We start from the raw sequence: 21,673 nt of genomic DNA on the forward strand, positions 1-21,673 counted from the left end.
AAGTGTCCTTCTTGGAGTGAGTGGCCCATAACTGAACACAGTATTCATATGCAACAGTATCTCTGAAAACAAAGACTTGCTTCCTCCGGAGCATTTCCCCCCGCCCTGTAATCGAGGCAATTTTGCCAAGAACTTCAAAAGGACCGAGGGGGTGGAAGGTCCCAGGAGCTGGATTTAGCGCCTTTCGATGGGAACTAATACGTCAACAATGTTTTGCAATACGAATGTGCATGTTCCAGTTTTAGAGCTTCTCAAGTAAACAAACAAACCCACCAGCTCTCTCAAAGCAACCAAGAGTTTTGTTATGTGTTCTCCTTCCCCTGCTCCCCCTTCAATTCTATCACGTTGCACTTAACTACACCTTTCTCAAACTATTTCCAGTTTAAAGACCTGAAGTCTCATCATCACCCTTCCAGACAGAAGAAAGGAGCCTTTTTGGCACTTCTAAGTGAAACTGGAGACAAAGCTGCAACAGCACAAGCTAAGTAACACTATGACAGAAAGAACCATAGTTATGGGTTAGTACCCAGCCTGGTACTTAAAGGAGCTCACAATCTGAAGGAATTGACAAACTTTCTTCCTGCAGCATACATCAACAGCTGAGATCAAATTACTTAAGCTAAGGAAACCTCAAGAACAGTGTCCTGGGTTTGGTGGGACAGAATCCCAGGCCAGCCGTGGGCTGCATATCATGAGTTTGGAGTCAGCCAGGGCAGCTGACCTGAGTTTGCTATAGGTGTACCTCAGACTATAAACACCATGCTCAGTATAAAGGGGAAAGTTTGCTGAGGAGCTTCCTGCTTGGACTCCTCATCTTATTCCTCTTCCTTCTCCAGCTCTCAAGGACTGTTGCCCTGTTCAGTGACTGCTGTGTCTTTGCTGAGTATATATTGCTGTTGGTACCAGTTTGGCTGCTTCATTAAATCCATTTCCATTTCACAGAATCAGAGCATCATCCAGGTTGGAAAAGATCCTCAGGATCACCAAGTCCAACCTATAATCCTATTCTGCAATTTTCACTGTAAACCATATCCCTAAGCACCACATCCAAATGACCCTTAAACATATCCAGGGTGCGTGACTCCACCACCACCCTGGGAAGCTCACTCCAGTTGTTCACCACCTCTCTCTGTGAAAAACTTTTTCCTAATGTCCAATCTAAACTTCCCCAGCCTCAGCTTGAGGCCATTCCCCCCTGTTTTGTCTCCAATTCCCTGTGAGCAGAGCCCAGCAGCAGCCTCTCCACAACATCCTTTCAGGTAGCTGTAAACAGCAATGAGGTCTCCCCTCAGACTCCTCTTTTTCACACTACCCATCCCCAGCTCCCTCAGTTGCTCCTCATAAGATTTATTTTCTAAGCCCTTCCCCACTTTCCTTGCCCTCCTCTGGACCTGCTCCAGCACCTCCACATCTCTCTTGTGTTGTGGTCCCCAAAACTGAACACAAAACTTGAGATGTGGCCTCACCAAAGCCAAGTGCAAGCGGACAATCACCTCCCTGCTCCTGATGGACACAGCATTTCAACCTGTAGGTCTCCTCTTCCCAATTCTCCTTCTCTGCTGGGGAAAGGTCATTGGGTGATGGAACAACTGCCAGAGTTTAACCCCAGATACAGGCTAAATAGAGCGAGACAGCAAAGAGCCAAGCATTTTCTGGTACTTTAGATCCAGTGTCCAAAGAGCTCCTGGTCACATGCAGCACTGCTTCATGTCCTCCACCCCCAAACACACACTCTTTGGTCCCTCTTTCCACTGTGAAGCTGCTCTCCATTTAATTAAAAAATAAATAAAGGAAGGAGGGGGAATGTAAGCGATTAAGAGATGCAGTGGGTGATTTCATACAGGGTTGGTTGCGTTCTCTCTAAGTGCAGGCAGCAGGAATACAGAATATGAAATTGGTGTTTATGTCTCATTGCAGAATTTTGAGCAGCTTGACAAAATGCTTCAGGACAACTCACATCTGCCATTCCCACAAACACCCTTCCTGGAGTCAATGAAAATGCTTTTCAGTAGAACACTTATCCTTAGAGTCATGAAAAGTTCACTTTAAAGTAATTCACATCATAATTACACTTGAATAGATGTTAGTACTGAGCTTCTAAAAACTAATGAACCTCTTTTAATTAATTTCTTCTAAGAGATTAAGAATATTAAGCCCTTAACCACACATTACACATTTAAAGTAACTACCTCGTATTTCTGAGACAGCAGAAGACACAACTTAGTAAGTTGAATTGTTTCCTGTTAGAGATGCAATCACTCTCTATAGCAGTTGGCTTTCTTGAAGTAAACTACCTAAGTGATGGATCATCAACTAAGTGACAACAAACAGCAGAAATGGAAGGAAAAGAATTAAATGTTTTCATCTTGAGAGTTAAAATGCTGAGGAAAATAGAGCTATGGTCTTTGGCTGGGCTAATAACAAAGACACCATAAAAGATAAGCTGTGGTATGCTTAGTCAGTTTTTCCTTTTAGATGATACTTCCACAGCAGAGAGGAGTTAAGTAAAGCCTTCTCCCCTTCCCAGAGACACAGTGGAACCCCCCAGATCCACGCCAGGTTGTATTTCAGTTCTACCCACCTAAATTACAACCATATGTTACCTCAAGCTTTGTACCACCTCATGTGAACTCAGAACCAAATCTGTACCTTTATAAGCACATAAATCTGATCTGCCTGGAAATGTTAAGGATTTTCTGCTTCAAGGAAAGAGGCACTAACTTGGGTTAATCATACATGAAGTAGAGACCCCATCTGGAGTATTGTGGACTGTTCTGGCACCCTCAACACAAGGACAGGAAACTGCTAGAGCAGTTCTTGAGGAGGCCAGAAGATGATCAGAGGGATGGAGCACCCTCCCTATGAGGATGGTGAGAGGCCTGGAGCACAGCCCTGTGAGGAGAGGCTGAGGGAGCTGGGGTGTGCAGCCTGCAGGAGGCTCAAGGGTGACCTCATTGCTACCTACAATTAACTGAAGGGAGGCTGTAGCCAGGTGGGGTTGGTCTCTTCTGCCAGGCAAGCAGCAACAGAAGAAGGGGACACAGTCTCAAGCTGTGGCAGGGCAGGTCTAGGCTGGATGTTAGGAGGAAGTTGTTGGCAGAGAGAGTGATTGGCATTGGAATGGGCTGCCCAGGGAGGTGGTGAAGCTGCCACCTCTAAAAGCATTCAAGAAAAGACTGGATGAGGCACTTAGTGCCATGATCTAGTTGATTGGATAGGGCTGGGTGACAGGTTGGATTGGATGATCTTGGAAGTCTCTTCCAAACTGGTTAATTCTATGACAGGCTGAGACAGTTGGGGCTGTTCACGCTGTAGAAGGAAAGGCTCCAGGGAGACCTTAAAGCAGCCTTCAGGATTTGAAGTGGGCTACAGAAGAGATGGGGAGGGACTTTTTACAAAGGCACAGAGTAACAGGATGAGGGGTGATGGCTTCAAAATGGAAGAAGCTGGATTTAGATTAGACATTTGGAAGAAATTCTTCCCATGAAGGTGCTGAGGCACTAGAACAGATTGTCCAGTGAAGTTTTGGTGGCTCCAACCCTGGAAGTATTCAACACCAGGTTGGATAGGGCCATGAGCAATCTAATCTAGTAGTAGGTGCCCCTGCCCATGGCATGGAGATTGGAATTAGATGATCTTTAAGGCCCCTTCCAACGAAAACCATTGTATGAGTCTATGACAGTTCCAAAATGGGATTTAACAGAGATCTGAAAAGCAATTTACATCATGTAAGTTTCATACACAGCTTATGGAACCAGTGAATAAACTTGGCCATTTGACATCATTTGAAGGTTGATGCAAGCATTTGCTCTTCCAGAAAAATAGCAGGGTAGTGGGATAAAGGTGTAAGGTCATACTAGAATCTTTAGAACATGTTGTAAAGGTCTATCTTCCTCAAAGGAGACTTTACTGACTAGAAGGAGGTACTCAGAGCTACCTCCAAAAAGAGGCTTCAAGACCAAATTTTTACAGTGACTGCCTGTGCCAAACCACTTGGGAGCTTTCAGGGTTCAGACAAGTTCCCAGGATCTTGCTTCACACCAAGGAAGCATTCTAGTTCTCACTCCTTAGCAAAACACACCTCTTTCTAACCCAACACCAATGACAAAGCTTCATCTGCTCCATTCTATCTATGCTGCTTCCCTTTGGATAGTCTAAAGGCTTCCCAAAGGAATTGCAGCCTTTGCCAAGGTTTCCTCAGCACATTGGTTATGGTTTTCTCATATCCTCAGGCAACGCTTGTTATCCTAAAGCTATGTGAAGTCAGAGGAAGTTAAAATAAAATGCAAGAAAAAAAACAAACCACCACATTTACTCACAAATTCTGAAACAGGAAATACAAAGACCAGTGTGTATAAAAGGCACAGGTGAGGAAAGGAAGTAGAAAATCTGTGCTAAAATGATTTGCACTGAGGCCGAACCACAAAGGTGTTCTCCATCATTTACCCTGCACATGCCTGACAGAGGTTGTCATTCTGAACACCTTTTGCCCAAGGCTGCACCCAGTAAAGAGGGTGTCTTCAGGCAACAAAATCTGGTGCACTCTGCCAAATCTCCCTTTTTAAATCCCCCAGCAAAATTTAATCCTTTGCCCCTAAATTACTCTCCTCCTATCCAGAGGATCTGCCTGTTCTCTTTGTTAAAATAAGGACCGATTCATTTCCCTGCAGACACAAACGTCTGTTACTCAAGCTGTCTTCTCCAATACCTCCTCATTCGGCAAGAAAGAGGTAAAAATCTCCTTTCCTCCTGCCTCCTTGATGCCTCAGTATTTACACTCTGATTTAGGACTGATTTCCAGCATACTTCTGTTAGTATTTGGGTTTCATTTGAACTTTTACAGCACTTGGGGAGATATGAGAAGCAGAGAACTAAATGTCAGTGCATCATCAGCAGTCACCTGGACCAGTCAATAATCCCTCACTTCACAGCTTCTCAGCAGATGTGTTTGCCAGATCCTTCATCACCTTCTCTGGACATGCCCTAGCACCTCAATGTCCTTCTTGTACTGAAGTCCCCAAACTGAACCCAGTATTCAAGCTGCATTCCCATCAGTGTTGAGTACAAGGCATTACACACTTTCCAGCTTTGTCTATTTCAAGTGTCAAAGACCACCTTTGAAAAGTTTTGATTTTTAAAGTCCAATCCGCAACAACCTCAAGTTACACTGAATGAAAAACTGTTAGTACAGAGTTCAGTTGTCACTATTTTTAACTTTGCAGTGTTTTGTCCTTAAATCTTATTCCCTTAATAGTTTAAATCAATATACTTAGAAAATTGTTCCCTTTTTTTTTGCCCTGTTTCATCTTACTGCACCACTGTAACCAGATACTTCTTCCCAATAAATAATATTTTTCCCAATACTGCTCCAGAAAGCAGTCAGTGCATTCATGATAATGAAGACTGATAGCAAATACTGGATGTACTACAATTAAGGCAGTCCTCTACATGAGGAATTTTAGACTGAGATTCTAAGACCACATTAAGTAAATTTAAACGTGAGCTGCCACTAAAAGGCAACTTTCTCCTCTAGCTAAAATTCTTGCCTCTTCACCCTCTCTCTGGCAGTAGTGGCTGTGAGGGGATTTTTGCTTGGTTGTGGTTTTTGTAAGCTAGATTGCTTGGTTTAGACCAGTTTCCTGGTGTGGAACAGCAGGTAGAATGGAAGGAAGTAGGATGGAAAAGGAAAGAAAACGTATGGCTAGTGGCAAAGGTGAACAGGGACTATTTTCAGTTACTCTCCCAGATTAACCATTTTGGGCTGAACATGCTGGTTTCATTGATCAGTTTTAATTCCGCTACATGGGGAATTGATGAGCAATGAAGCTGTTTAAAGGTGTATTTCTCCTTAAAGTTACATATTGCAAGTGAAAGACTTTAAATCTCCAGAATAGCATTTAATTCTTTCTCTACATAATTAAATTGGCTGAACTCCACACATAAGGATAACAGCTTCTTGAAGGTGGTGGTACATTTGCCAGTATCAATTAGACTTCTAATACCCTCCTGAGTATTAAACAAGTAGTATTCCCATTTCACAGAATGAACAAACCATATAGAAAAGCAGAAACAATCTCAAAACACTAAGGTATTTTTAAAAGAGGCATGAAGAAAACATAACCAAGTTACTTTTAACACTACCTTAGAGCTCAAAGGGTAGATTTAGATTGGATGTTAGAAAGTGCTTTACTCTGAGGATGGCGGAATAATGGAACAGGTCACCCAGGGAGGTAGTGGATTCTTCACCCCTGAAGACATACAAGGTCAGGCTTGATGGGGCTCTGAGCAAGCTGATCTAGTTGGGGATGGTCCTGCTTACTGCAGGGAGGTTGGACTAGATGTCTTTTAAAGGTTGCTTCCCACCCAAACCTTCCTGTGATTCCTCTTGTAGCACAGAGTTGACAATGTGTAGGGCACATCACTTATTAACTTGGTTATTTTGCCTCTAGACATACAAATAAAACATATAAAAAAAGACTGACTCACAGTATTTATGGATTACTGTGTAAGAGCAATGCCAGAAGTGACAGCTTTAAAGGTAACCTGGAATGTGAAATACACATCAGAATTTAAACTGGTCCCATAAATACTGTATACACACTCCCAGTCTTCCACTTTCCGTTGCTCTGGTGGGTAACAACATTTCTGCTTACAGCACTTTCTGCAGGCCCACAGCAGGAAGCTGTTTTAGTGCAAACACTGTCTTGGTTTCTTTTAAAATATTTTTCTAACCCCTCTACAAGGCTTTTCTTTTTTTTATACATCTCTGTGTTTCCAAAATAAATACCTGCAAACATCATCATCCTGATGGTTTAGGTATTGACACCCAGCAGCTGCTGCATGCTTTGAGTGTTGCAGTTGAAAACTGCAAGTTTCAAGATGATTCTGACTTTTTTTTTCTGCTCCAAGAAATGTTAATGGTACCACCTTATTCAAAGCCTCTACTGATTCAGAATCCTGTATAGAGCAGCACAGCTTTTTAACAGCTCAGCTAAAAGCATGAGCTGTTTTCCCTTGTGAAAACATTAGAAACCTAATTACCCGCTCAGAAACGAGCGCTGAGAAATCTCTATCTCTTACTGCACACACAATATTGTACCAAACGATTGATTTTGATAATTGTACAAGTTTACCAAGTAACCTTGGTATCTGAGATGAATTGCAGAGTACAGGCAAGCTGTAAACACACACAAAGAAATGAGCTGGTTCTTTATTTGTTTATGAAAATATTTCTTTGGCTCTCATTTAAGGAAGAGATTAAAAATGTCTGCGAAAGATAAAGAAAAATCTTTGTCATTTAAGTACCTGAGAGTGCAGATCAGCTGCAATTGGTAACAACTACTCTATTTGGGAAACAGAATCCTTTACGCTGGAAAAGACCTTTAAGATCCTTGAGTCTAATCGTTAATCCTACACTACCATGTCTACCACTTAAGTATGTCCTTCAGCACCACAAGTTCGTATCTTCTAAATCCTTTCAGGGATGGGGGCTCTGCCACTGACCTGGGCAGCCTGGTCCAATACTTGACAATCCTTTTGAAGAAGAAATTGTCCCTCCTGTCCAACCTAAATCTCCTCTGGTGCACACTGGGGCCACTTCCTCTTATCTTACTGCTTGCTTCTTAGAAGAAGAGAGCAACCCCCACTTGGCTTCAACCTCCTTCCAGAGCTGTAGAGAGTTGTATCTCCCATCAGTCTCCTTTTCTCCAGGCTGAACAACTCCAGTTCCCCCACAAGGCAGGTGCTCTAGACCCTTCATCAGCTTCACTGCCTTTCTGAGGACTTTCTCTAGCCCCTCAGTGTCCTTCTCAAAGTGAAGGCCCAAACCTGAAATCCACTGTTCAAGACGTGGGCTCTCTAGTGTCAAGTACAAGGGGACAATAGCATCTCTAGTCCCAGTGGACACATACTTGCAAAATCATCCTTTAGAAGAAGCTTTCCAGTATCTCTCTCTTAAGATAAATAAAAGGTGGCTTTGAAAATAAAAAGCCACAAGGCAAGGTAGTGCATACCATAAAACGGAATCAATTCAAACAAGTCCTTTCATGACAGCTGATGATACTAGGAACTCTGATGGAGATTAAATGGGACAATATTGGTGGGTTACACAATTATCTAATGGAAGTGAGCTTAAAAGCAAAGTGATGAAGATTTTAGAGTCCTCCCAAAAACACACTGCCTGAAAGAATGCTATCAACTCCTGTGCAAAAATATCAGCCAAAGCTCCCTTTCCTAAGATTACTTTCCTGCACTGACTCACCTTCAAGAACTAGTTCACCTGGTGTTACTTTGAAGGCTACAAACTCTCAAAGAGTATTTTAAGTGTAAGGGGATGCAAAAGGCAGGACAGGGGACTTTAAAGCCTGATCTACATGTCTGGATCAGCAGGTGTCAGGCTAGAGGTCATAACCCCAAGAGGGGTCATCCACTTAGTTACAAGTCAATTAATTGTTTATGCTGGCATTAGGGATTTTTGTCTTGACAGAGGTGAAGCTTGTAGATGGATGTAAGGTCACAACCAGGAAGAATTGGGAAGCACTGACCTAGATAATTATAGAGAGCTACTCTCTCCTTCAGCAATAGGGGGAAAAGTGACAAAATGTTTCATCTAGTCTGTGAGGAAAATGGGTGAAAGCCTGAAGTTTAGCAGATGCCTTCAAGTTGAAATAATTTTGACAGAAAAAACAAGTTAGGCAGAGGATTGACACAGGTTGTTACAATAGCACTGGTTTTCAGTTGTTTACTGGTCTGGGCCAGCCCAGACCATGCTGAAAGGGAAATGAAGGGGCACCACCTTATATTATTATTTACACTTGATTAAAAAACATATGTGCAGTGCAAAGTGACAGCTGTCCAGAGCATCTCATAATCTGTCCTCCAATAACAAGAACCAAAACATCATATGAGGACAGATAATACATGGTCCAGACAGTTACTGAGGTAGGAGCTACAAATCTAGCTTCATGTTAAAAATATATCAAAGGGGAAAAAAATCAGGTCTGTAGAAGATTTCCAGGCTATGCAGGAGAGCAGCAAGAACAGATATCCAAAGGACTGTGTTAGGCTGTTATGTAAAACAGAGAGTGCTTCCAGTTACATGGAGTGACACACAAGGTTGCTCCACTTTTTAGTGCGACTATACATTGAAGACTCATCTTTCTTCCCACTTATTTCCTTGTGAAAAAAGAACATAACTGAGCCTATCACTAGTTAGCTGAAAGACTGCTGATACTGCAGATTTAACACCAATGAAAACACCAACCACAAATCTGAAGATCAGCCAGAAGGCCTCCTCAAATGGCAGGACTGCAACAGTGACATGTATCAGCCATACTAAACTGTCTAGGCACATGTACATGCTTTTGGCCATCAGATGGCTATGTGGCAGTTGATGTGAACAAACACTGCTCAGCCACGTCCTTCTTATAAAGTTACCAAGGGTTAACACAACAATTTATATTGCCTGAACTCTGCTAAGTCTCTGCATGTTGACTTTGGCATACTGGCAGTCTAAAACTACATGCTTCAAGAGATCTCTGCCTACAGACATATCTCCTGCCTCGCTCCCAGGGGTTATTGTCTCTGTGAAAGATGTTTGACTGAGAGGATTCTGGAAGCACTGTAGTTTCCACTGTGGCACATTAAAGAGCAGCTCATCTTCCATTAAGCTGTCCCTCCTGTGCAGGCATTGATATCCAGGGCAGAGATTGGACAGAGTGCCATGGCAACAGCTTTGGTTGTTCGTCACATAAGGTTGTCTTCAAGAAGCAGAAGACTTTGCACTTCGAAAGTCATTTCTCTCTACAGAGGGCTTTAAAGTAAGGGTGCAAAGGCTGGCATAATGGCTAACTAAGCCAGGTCTCTTCTGACTAGAAGGTTTTATTAGGAAGCTCATACCAGGAGAAACCTTTATACACACATTGTTATAAGATTCTATGAAATAAAAGAAGGTGTATTCCCAAAGAGAAAGGGACTATTTGCTTTGTAAATATCCTGACAGTCTTAAGAAGTTGGCATACATCATCTACAGCACATAAACAACAAACACAAAACAAAACCCCCACACTCTGCAAACCTAAAGATACTCTCAGAGCAAGTTATCTTCACGTGAAAGAGGTTAACATTTTCATAACCTACCAGCAAAGAAAAAACAGACAAACAAAAACTCCATATATAAATACATTGAAGTAAAAGTTGTATGGAAGTCAAGGAAGTCAAAAAACCTAATTATTATTATATATTAAAGTAATACATTTTGAGAAGTCCTTCTCAACATAATATCAGCACTAACATTTTTTCCTGCTTTTCTTTTTACAAACAGGCAAAACCTTTGAACAGAAGGACAAAGGAAACACATCCAAATACATTACTCACCAATAAGTTCTTTCAAGGGATACTCAAGCAAAAGAGACCCCTCCCTAAAGCTACCCATTTAAGTTTAATATTTTTTAATTAAGCATGTCACATCAGAAATTCAGTCTGAGCACCACTGATGCGAAGCACAAGAAGTGGATTAAAGAAGTTTACTAATCAAAGCAGCAGCTGCAGCATCTCCTGCCCCTGCCCAATAATACATCCCAAGAGATTTCCATTTGGACCAGTTTCAAATGTATTTATTACTTTGCAAGGGGGAGTAGAAACAGTGCAAATGAGCTATTCAGCATGTTACTCGAGTGCACAGCCACACTTCAATAAGATGCATGCACCTAATTCCACAAAATGGCTCCTCAAAGCCACTCCAGTTTACAAAGGTAGTCCTTTACTTCAAAAAACAACCCCAAAACTAGTATTAAAAAAAAAAGCAGAGAAAAGTTATGAGCTAAATAATTTCCATTTGCACTGCCTGAAATTTCATTTTTAACTTTCCCTTCTTGCTCCCAAAAGCTATAAACCATTTCACAAACAAGACCTGAAAACTAAATCAAGTGTGGTCATCAGATGTTTTAGTTGAAAGAAATAAAATGCTTTACTATTCTGTAACTTAAGACCACAGATCAGAGTAAGTACCCCAGCAAAAAGTTGCCTTTATTTATTTAAAGTTTCACACTGCAGGCATGCACAACAGGGGAAAAAAAAAAAGGTTATTCTGTGACACTGGATTGCTGAAACACTCAGTATGGAAATGCCCTGAAGGACATGACACAGTAACACTCATTCCATCCCTATCTCCCCCAAACAAGTAGAGTTTCATAGACAGTCTTAAAAAGAAAATACTCCAGAGCTGAAGTGTTTGTCCAGTGAAGCTGTGTGTTAAGTTTCATGCTGGAATATACTTCTGGCCTAGCTTGCAAGTTCTTACAAGCAAGGTTTGGTTTAGGTTTTGGGTTGTTTTTCAAAGTATATGCTCCTTTATCATGATACAACACAAATACTGCTAAGGGGCCATGTATTTTTCTAAGGCAGTTACTGGGCTGAACACTGCTTCCAGAACTATGCAATGGTATGGAAATATTTTCTTGACTGCAAGCTGCACTGAATGCCAGAGTGGACTCCAATGACAATGGATAATCACTCTATGTGTATATGCATAGAAATAAGTCATCCCCCTTAACATTCCTTTTTGTGTCATTCATGTGGTATTTGCCAACATCCATTTCACGGGAGCAGCAAATGTTCTCATCCCAACCCCCAGTGTCACATCGCACAGACGAGAAAACGCACACTCAGCAAAAAATTATCTTCCCTTAGATAAGGCTGGGTGAAGTTCTTATAAACACCATGAAGTCTTCTCATCACAAGGTGAACAACGATGTTGTCATAAAGCACCAGGCTGGCTCCTGGGTTCTTCTTAGCAACACCCGAGCCTGCAACCAAAGCCTCACTACAGGGTTTTGCGGCCTAAACGCTTGTGACCTAACACAGCGGAGAGATAAAGCTCCTGCTGAACCATCCTCTCTCAGCTCACACCACTCAGCTCCTCTGACAAAGACCCTGTGTCATTGCAAGCCACACTGCTGGAGAAGAGGGCGGGGTGAAAGAAGAGAAGGGAGGCACACAGGGAAGGAGGGGAAGAAAAAAATGCAGTCTACAAAACAGATGCAACCTACAATCCGTGACATTCAGTCCTTCACCGTCTCCTCCTCAGCTAAAACAGCTGTGCCATCCGCCTGCAGCCAAAACCACCAGCAGTTCTGAGCAGGTAAAAGGCTGGAAGGAAAAATCTCAGCTGCCTCCCTTGGCTCTTCAATAATGATCACTGTCAACAGCCTGAATAAAACCTCTTAGACACTCCAAGCATCTCATCATAAGGCTGATTAATTACAAACCATCTAAAAGTAACAGCAAAAAGATATAAAGCCGTCAATAAAAATAAAGGAGCCAAAGGCCACAGTGAAATACAGGAGCGTGGTTCACATTTCCTAGCCCCACCGGTTCAAAACAAGGAGGCAGCACCGATACTTCACCCTCCATCTTCATTAGCGCCTCACCGCCCTCCTGGCCCAGCTCCACTTTCATCACGATTTGAAATACATTAGATTGACTGAAAATAAGCAGACTGCCTCAATACCACTTGATTCCAGACCCCAAATCTTCCACCCTGCATCTGCATCCACCCTTCTCCATTCTCCCCTAGTCATTCTCCCTGCATCCCCCTCTTTGCATCCTCCTCTCCTCGGGCCCCCACTGTCAGTGTCTTCCCTCCCGAGGGCTTCTTCCTCCTCCTCATCCCCTTCCCCTCGCCTCTATCCCGTCCCTCCATTCAGCTCGGGGGACCGCGGGCCCTCCTCACCTCCAGCTCCGTGTCTCCGGGCTCGGCCACCCCAACGATCTCGCTGGGCAGCTCGGCCAGGTCCGTGACCCGGATCAGCCCGTCGTGCAGGAAGATGGTCTCCTCCTTCACCGACAGCCACTGGGCCGAGTCGGTGGCCGCCGTCGCCGCCGAGGCACCCGCTGGGGACCCCATGGTGCGGAGGGCGGGGGGACTCCGCAGGGCTGAGGCGAGGCGGGTCCCGCTACCCCCCCATGGCGGGGGCAGGGTGGGGGCAGGGGGGTCCCCAGCGGTCTGGGTGTCGGACAGCCGGAGAGCTGTGGGGAGCAGCGAGGAGCGGCGCGTTGCCACCGCGGCGCCAGCGGAGCGGGGACCCCCGGGAGCCGCCGTGCCCGCCCGCAGCCTCCGCGTCCCGCTCCCTGCTCACACACACAGGTGACAGCGCGACGCCATGTTGGAGGCTGAGGCGGGCCCGGCATGCACCGCGCGGGGAACAATACACCCTGCCCCCTCCCGGCCCCGCGGGGCCCCGCCTCCCGCCGCGCCCCTGCCGCGCCGGGCCCGCCCCCCCCGCGCCCCCCGGAGCCGCCCCCCGCGCTCGGGAGACGCCCCCTGGTGCCCCGCCCACGAGAGCGGCCCCGCCCACGAGAGCGGCTCCGCCCGCGCCGCTGCCGGGCGCCAGGGGTGGTCGCGTAGCGCCCCGCGCTGTGCTGAGGGGAGATGGTCGCAGCCCGGTCCCCCCCGGGGCTTTTCCCCTCAGCCCCTCGGTCCTGCTTTCCCCGGGGCTGTCCCCATCTGCGCCTCGGCACCCAGCGCCTCACCCCGCTCCAGGGCCTCCTTCCCTCACACAATGGCTGCTCGCTGCAGCTCCTCTCTTCCCTTAACCCAAAGGCCTCATTTCTCAGCCCCTCACTGTTTCCTCGGTGCTTTACTCCCGCGTCAGGCCACCCTCCTGTTTCCCTCTTCAGTCTCACCTTGGCTAGTCAGGGCCTCTCAGAAAGTTCTTTTCGCTCAAGAACCGGTAACTCTTGGTGCCTCAAGTTCCACACAGGGTAGTTTCTCCCATCCTGGCACCTTTGGTCACCCCTATTTTGCCTGCTCCTTCCTTTCTTGCTTCTGCTTCCATGTCTGCCACTTCATCACCTCCTGGAAGGAATTCTGTCACCTCCCAGGGAGACCTGTGGAGGAGCAGGAATGGCCCTTCAAAGCCCTGCCTCTCATCTGTGTTATGAGGATGCCAGAGAGTGTCAAGCAAAAGCTTTGCCATATCACCATACGTGTGGGGACAAAAAGGAGCTTCAGAGGAAAAACGACCCTTTGTCTGTCTCAGTGTCTCTCTGGGGCACTGTTGTGTAATGTTCCCCATTTCCCACCAGTCTTAACTTCACACGTTCGCCTCAGGCCTTCGCCCAAGCAGGTTCAGAGGGGCAAAAAGTGCCACAGGCATCTGTAGCCAGTGGTTCAGCAGGGCAGGTGCTCGATGGTGCATCAAGTGAACTGCTGGAGCGAGGCCGGAGGGAGCCAGGAAGATGCTCAGAGGACTGCAGCAGATCTGCTATGAGGACAGGCTATGAGAGTTGGGGCTCTGGAGAAGAGAAGGCTTTGAGGAGACCTTGGAGTGGCCTTCCAGTATCTGAAGGGGGCTACAGGAAGGCTGGGGAGGGGCTATTGACAAGGTCTTGTAATGACAGGGTGAGGAGGAGTGGGTTTAAACTGGCAGAGGGGAGATTGAAACTGGATGTTAGGAAGAAGATGTTTGTAGTGAGGGTGGGGAGACACTGGCACAGGTTGCCCAGGGAGATTGTGGCTGCTCCCTCCCTGGAGGTGCTCAAGGCCAGGCTGGATGAGGCTTTGAGCAACCTGTTCTAGGGGGGGTGTCCCTGCCTATGGCAGGGGGTTGGAACTGGAAGATCTTTGAGGTCCCTTCCAACTTAAACCATTCTATGAATCAATGATAAATGTTACATATTTTCGGTGTGTAAGTGGCTGCTTTTCATGCAGCTCTGCACAAGAGAGAAGAGGTGGAACACTACAGGTTTATTTACCTCTTTGATCAGATTAAAGTATTTAATATATAAGAGGGTTCTAACGAATGGGTAGTGGCACTGGAAGAAAAGTGTGTTGAGAGCTGCAGTAAAATGAGCTCTACTCGACCATGCTTTATGTCCTATTAAATCTGGTTGGGAAGAAGTTTTCCCCATGTGATAGACCACCACTCAACTTCCTACCCACACAAAGCATCTTCATACCACTGCTTGAGCTGCAGAAGTGTGCACAGAATTGAGTATTCTGTCTTTGAGGCCAGTTCAGACAACACTGGGTTCAAATGAGTTTCATAGGAGATGAACTTCCCCCCCCTACTCTGCTCTTGTGAGGCCCCTCCTGGAGTACTGCATCCGTTTCTGGTGCCCCCAATGCAAGAAGGACATGGAACTGTCACAGCAGGTACAGAGGAGGCCACAAAGATAATCAGAGGGCTGAAGCACCTCCCTTATGGAGGATAGGAGAATTGGTTTTTTTCAGCCTGGAGAGAGAAGGCTCCAGGGAGACCTTCTAGTGGCCTCCCAGTACTGGAAATGGGCCTCCAAGAAAGCTGGGAAGGGACTTTTTACAAGGCTCTGTAGTGATAGACAAGGGGTGATGGCTTTAAGCTGGAAGAGGGACTGATGTTTAGGAAGAAATTCTTTACAGCATGAATGGTGAGACACTGAAACAAGTTGCACAGGGAGGCTGTGGATGCCCCTTCTTTGGAGGTGTTCAAGGCCAGGTTGTATGGGGCCTTAAGCAACCTGCTCAAGTGGAAGGTGTCCCTGCCCATGGCAGACAGTGACAAAACAGGGGAACACAGCCTCAAGCTGCACCAGAGGAGGTTCAGGCTGGATGCTAGGAAGAAGTTCTTTGCAGAAAGAGTGATTTGCCTTTGGAATGGACTTCCCAGGGAGGTAGTGGAGTCCCTGTCCCTGAAAGTGTTTAAAAAGAGCCTGGATGTGGCACTTGGTGCCATGATTTAATTGATGATAATGTTGGGTGATAGGTTAGACTTGATGATATCAAAGGTCTTTCCCAACCTGATTGATTCTGTGTGTGAAGTAGATGGTCTTTAAGGTCCCTTCCAATCCAAACCATTCAGTGATTCTGTGAACTCACAGATCTGTGTGTTAGCTTGGTGCACTGTAGTTGGTAGGATAGCACTGCCATTCATGAACTGAGCAGCAGAAGACTCTCCAGGATGGTTTTATTATAGAAACAGGTATTATTTGCCTCTGTGTGAGTGTCATTTTTTAGCCAGGAGAGTGTGGAAAGTGCTATCAAAGGTTTTTGTAAGGGAGAAGACTGTTCAGGGAGATCTGTTGGTTTTGGTCAGGACATGCCACAGAGCCAACGGCTGTAGAATGATGTATCCACAGATATGAAACCCACCCTGCTTCTCCCGTGGGACCCCTGCTAGTCCTGAGAAAGAATGCTGTGATTTGAAGATTTTTATGGCAAGTGGCATGTGGCAGTTGAATTCTGGCAGTTGAGATAAGCTGTGCTCACAAGGTCTCCTCAGAGGGATGGGAAAGCTGCTGAGGTTAGCTTAGTCACAGTATTTCACTGCAAGATAGTGCCTGGTGTTTTGTTGTTAGCAGAGCAGGAGTTTTACATTGTTTTCATTCATTCAGGAGACAGGAATAGAGGAAGAGAAACCCAAAGTGTGTATACATTTTGGTGGGAGTAACACTGAAAAAAAGATCTGCCTTTAGATTTTGTAATGCTGCTCTGGTGGTAGTCAGGTGTCTTCCTTAAAATCAATGCAAATAGCAGAGCTGTGAGCAAAAAGGAGTGTGCACTTCATGAGCAGCACTCAGGCCAAGAGGGCTTGTCAGCAGAAAAGATCTGCAGTGTTTCTGGAGGTGGCCAAGTTTTGGATGTATCTCTTGTCCTCCCAAGGACTGTCCTCATAGGCTGGCTAACCCTCAGGCTGGAAATTCTTTTCCTCCAGCTCTCACATGCTCTTTCCAAGGCCTTCTGGACTGCCTCATCCCAAAGGAATATGGTTGTCACAGTAGCTCCTGGATGGAGAAGCAGGGCTTGATATAGCTGTTGATTCAATCCGCTAATTGCTTTGAAATCCAAACCAAGGCCTTGCAGCTGACTCAGGAGCTGACTCAGAGCTGGAAGAGAGGTGAGTGTAACCCTGGACACACTCACAGCAGGCTGGGTACAGAAGGAGGTGCCTGGTTGGGTTATGCACAGGCCAGAGGCTGCACTTTGTCATTTGGCTGGGAGTTGCTGAGGGACTTCTCACAGCAAAGATCCTGATACATGTGGCTTTGTGCAGAAAGTAACCTGAACTGCCCTTGAGTGGAGCAAGGGCATCTTTAAGGCCACACAAATGTGCACTGGAGATTGTGCAGTTGGGTTAAGAATCCCTTTCAGCCCTATTTGTGTGAGGACATCCCAAGCTGTGCACAAGGGACGTTTGCCATTTGATAGTCATTTTCCTACTTCCAAGTTCATCTGAGCTGTATTGATTTGACAATTCAAAGTTAAAAATCAGTTATTGACTTAATCTCATGCCCTAACACTGAGAAATGTCTCCTGTCCTCCCTCAGCGCAGGTAAATGAGATAATTACTGCTCAATGTATGATTTAGCAAACTATTTTAGGTTCAGTATTTTAGGTATACATCAGGAATTAACAGAATGTTTTAGAATCTATGTGCTTACATAGCACGGAATGCTGACATGGTCTGGTTGATTGGACAGGGCTGGGGGATAGGTTGGACTGGATGATCTTGGAGGTCTCTTCCAACCTGGTTGATTCTATGATTCAAGCTTTATACATGAAATTTCAGGGCTCAGGCCCTGTAGTGAATTCAGCAAATGTAATGCAGTTTGTCTGGCATCTGCTGCAGAAGATGTTGTATAATAGCATGAAAAAAAAGTAGTTGTTGTTGTTATTATTATTATTATTATTATTGTTGTTGTTGTTGTGCATGTCATCAGGAAATGTCAGCCACTGTAGCATCCTGAGGTGTAACTACAGTAACTACAAAGAAGACTTATACTCCATTGTGGGAGATGGTGTCACTTAAAAACCAGACTCGAATGACTTTGTGACACAAATCACCACGCTGAAGAACTAAAAGGCTTGTGCAGAAAATCAGCCTTTTCGCTTGCTTTCTGAGCAGCTGGGGCAGCTGTCTGGAGGAGCTGCGGCTGTAGCCGCGTCTGCCTCTGGTGGCCAGTTTCTCGACGAGCTTCTTCAATGTGCAGGTTCTGCAGCAGAAATGTGCCCTTGTGCTTCTCTGTGCATCCCAGGTACTGAGAGTTGGCAGGAGATGCCCGTGGTTTGCAAGCAAAAACTCAGTCCTGAGAGCTGAAAATGGAACTTGGCTATTCAGGCTTTGAAGTGACCTGTTATGTGATGGAATGTAAAGGAATGTTGTCTCTCCCTCCAGTTTAATTTTACATTAATAGCTATAGCATATGGCAGAAAGTGTTTTCATCCTGAGGCTTTGCTGGACATCTTCCTGCTAATTTAGAAATGGCATTTTTCAGTTTTAATGAGCATTGTGGCACTACAAAACGTGTGAAACAGATGAAACATTTGCTGGTTTTACATGGTCTGCAATAACCAGGTTGCTAGACCCCAACTCCCAGCCCCTCTGCCTAGCAGATGTTATTTAGAGAGCCTGACTGCCATTATTAATAAGGCCACTTTGCAAGGAAAGCTGGCACTTCTTGGCACACTAGCTGTTATTTGAAAAACGAGTTTCTTCCTTCTTTTTCTCCAAGTAAAATTGAGAAAGGACTGAAAAAAAAAAATCAGTATTTGACAGAGGATGAAAACCAAACCAGACTGAAATAAACTCACTTCAAACTCCAGAAATGCATTTTAACTGCAAAGGAAAACTCTTCACATCTTCCTCATTTTGGTATAGTAGCACTAATCTCTGAAGAAGGCTCTGGCTGAGGGTGAGGTAGGCTTGAGGAAGGGAGAATAAATTAAAAGAGATTTTCATTGACATGAATAAGGACAATTTTATTATAGGAAACATGAGTGTGAATCATCTGCCTCAAAAGCATTGCCTTAGTGAAACTGGGCAGGAAACTAATGTAAATTATAGAATCAGAATAATAATGCTGGAGTGTTTTCTTAGTGGCAGTCTAAGCCATGCTGTCACCCAGGCTGTAACTACACTATCTGGGACACAAACGTGCCCCATCTAGAGCGGTGGAGGCTCCACCTGCATCTCTTCCACTGTTGAATTGTTGTTACACTTAGGGAGCTCCCTAATCATAGAATCACAGAGTCATAGAATGCTTTTTGAGTTGGAAGTGGCATCTAAAGGTCATCTAGTCCAACCCCTAATGCCTGATTGAGCTCTTGTTACTGCATTTAAGCTTTTCATGTTTTTCAGCTGCTGTGGGCACATAGAGCAGTTTATTTCCTTCCTTTTATGCATAGTCTTTTGGCAGTGACCACAATTCTTCTCCATCATCTCCACACTAAATCATTTCCATCCTATCAAATGCAGGCCATATACTCTGGAAGTCTGATCAATCTTCTGCTGTTTTGGGATGTCCAATTCACCCACAACTCTTTTGAATTGCTGGTCCTTGAGATGAAGCCTTACCATTGTGGAGTTTGGAGCCACTGGTCACTGGTCTTGGGGATGAAACCTTACCAATGTGGAATGATTTAGAACTGCTGGCCATGGAAATGAAGCCTTACCAATGTGAAATAGTTTGGACAAATGCCTGTGTCTTCCATGCAGGAAGTGTCTCAGCATCATCTTTGCATTTTCTGCAGCTGTATGGCACTGTTGACTCACACTGGGCTTGTAAATGAACCAACAACTTACTCTTAAATTCTGCTGGTGGTACTTCACATGCAGAAACAAAGCCAGCTAGCATTTAGCATTACTCTCTGTAATCTTCAGTCTCACTTTCTTATTCAAGAATTGAATGCAAGTAGCCTTTTATGGAGGGAAGTGTTGAAATGGTGTCCATCCATGAGGAGGATTAGTTGGGAGCTGATAGGTGGTTCACTTAGTGTTTGTCCTGAATTTCTGAATCTCTAATGTCTCAGAAGACTCATTTTTAATATCCAAAAATAGGGAGGTTTTAAATACAGCTCTTCACTACTGGTTTAAAATTCAACCACCCTCAAAACTGGTGCAGTAAAAGAAGGGAAACAAATAAATGGAAACAAGTTCTGCTCAACAGTGTAAGAACCTAAATCGTAGAATCATAGAATCAAGCAGGTTGGAAGAGACCTGCAAGCTCATCCAGTCTAACCTAGCACCCAGCCCTGGCCAATCAACCAGACCATGGCACTAAGATCCTCATCCAGTCTTTTCTTGAACACCTCCAGGAATGGTGACTCCACCACCTCCCTGGGCAGCCCATTCCAATGCCAGTCACTCTCTCAGCCAACAACTTCCTTCTAACATCCAGCCCATACCTCCCCCAGCACAACTTGAGACTGTGTCCCATTGTTCTGTTGCTGGTTGCCTGGGAGAAGAGACCAACCCCACCTGGCTACAGCCTCCCTTCAGGGAGTTGTAGACAGCAATGAGCTCTGCCCTGAGCCTCCTCTTCATACATATTATTACAAGGACCACTTTTTAAAGAGTTGCATGGTGTTTGCAATCTTAAATTGACAAAATCCTTAACAGCCTGGCTGAGGGTTTTCAAATTAGTTCTCAAGGATGAGATACAAAAGTGGTAGATCTTGGATCAATGTCTGCTACAAGATGAGTTCTCTTCCTCTTGTTAAAGAGGAGGACTGCTTGGCAAGGCCAGTGTAGTGCTGGCAATGGTCAGCAGAGAGCTGGGGATGGCAGTTGGAGACAAACCCATCAGAGCTATCTCTAGCTTTGTATCCACCCCAGATTATACAGAAAGTTTTGTTTAAAACATTTGGAAAGAAGAAGTCTCACAAGCTGGTTTTCTGTTAGATTATCAAAAAATAAGTTGGTATTTGCATTTCAATACTTTTCTCTAATTTCCCAAATCAATTGGTTGCTAACTCTGCAAATCTCCATGTTTGAGAACAAAAAACCATTTCCAGTTCCTGGCACAGAAGATACAGGCTTCTGCTTTTCCTTCTAGGAGCATTGATTTGTTATTCAAAGATGTTCTTTTGTTCCAAGGCAAACATATAAAATGTCCATTTGAGGAGGGGCTTTATTTTTATTAAAGACCTCAGCTTTAATGTTAGTAAAACCAGTTTAATTCCATTTAGAGTCACAGCTCTATATTGTAATTCAGAGCCTCTGGTAGGTTAAAAAATGTTGACTTCAATTATGGGCAAATTTTCTGCCAGCTGTTCATCATCTTAAGGTCTTCCATTTCAGTCAAACTGGCTTAAGGTTTTTGTGTTTTGTTTTTTTTTTTTTAACTTTAGTACCTATATTCTAAGATGTTTTTTTTACCTTCCTTCCTTCCTTCCTTCCTTCCTTCCTTCCTTCCTTCCTTCCTTCCTTCCTTCCTTCCTTCCTTCCTTCCTTCCTCCCTCCCTCCCTCCCTTTTCCTTCCTTCCTTCCTTCCTTCCTTCCTTCCTTCCTTCCTTCCTTCCTTCCTTCCTTCCTTCCTTCCTTCCTTCCTTCCTTCCTTCCTTCCTTCCTTCCTTCCTTCCTTCCTTCCTCCCTCCCTCCCTCCCTCCCTTTTCCTTCCTTCCTTCCTTCCTTCCTTCCTTCCTTCCTTCCTTCCTTCCTTCCTTCCTTCCTTCCTTCCTTCCTTCCTCCCTCCTTTCCTCCCTCCCTCTCTCCCTCTATTTCCTTCTTTCCTCTCTCCTTTTCTTTCTTTCTTTCTTTCTTTCTTTCTTTCTTTCTTTCTTTCTTTCTTTCTTTCTTTCTTTCTTTCTTTCTTTCTTTCTTTCTTTCTTTCTTTCTTCCTTTCTTCCTTTCTTCCTTTCTTCCTTTCTTCCTTTCTTCCTTTCCTCCTTTCTTTCCTCCTTTCTTTCCTCCTTTCT

The 21,673-nt window shown here is 44.7% G+C and overlaps 1 protein-coding gene across 6 annotated transcripts in view; it reads right to left on the reverse strand.

Moving 5' to 3' along the window:
* The window catches only part of HECTD4 (HECT domain E3 ubiquitin protein ligase 4), a 96,560-nt gene extending 83,363 nt beyond the window's left edge, over positions 1 to 13,197 (reverse strand). For all 6 annotated transcript variants that reach the window (XM_064168998.1, XM_064168994.1, XM_064168997.1 and 3 more), the window contains exon 1: positions 12,731 to 13,197. In XM_064168998.1, coding sequence (XP_064025068.1) covers positions 12,731 to 12,904 — 174 coding nt within the window. In that variant the 5' untranslated portion in view covers positions 12,905 to 13,197. The remainder of the gene's footprint in view (positions 1 to 12,730) is intronic.
* Between the last annotated feature and the right edge of the window lie 8,476 nt (positions 13,198 to 21,673).

The sequence above is a fragment of the Pogoniulus pusillus genome, chromosome 30 (genome assembly GCF_015220805.1).
Source record: "Pogoniulus pusillus isolate bPogPus1 chromosome 30, bPogPus1.pri, whole genome shotgun sequence".
Lineage (NCBI taxonomy): Eukaryota > Metazoa > Chordata > Aves > Piciformes > Lybiidae > Pogoniulus > Pogoniulus pusillus.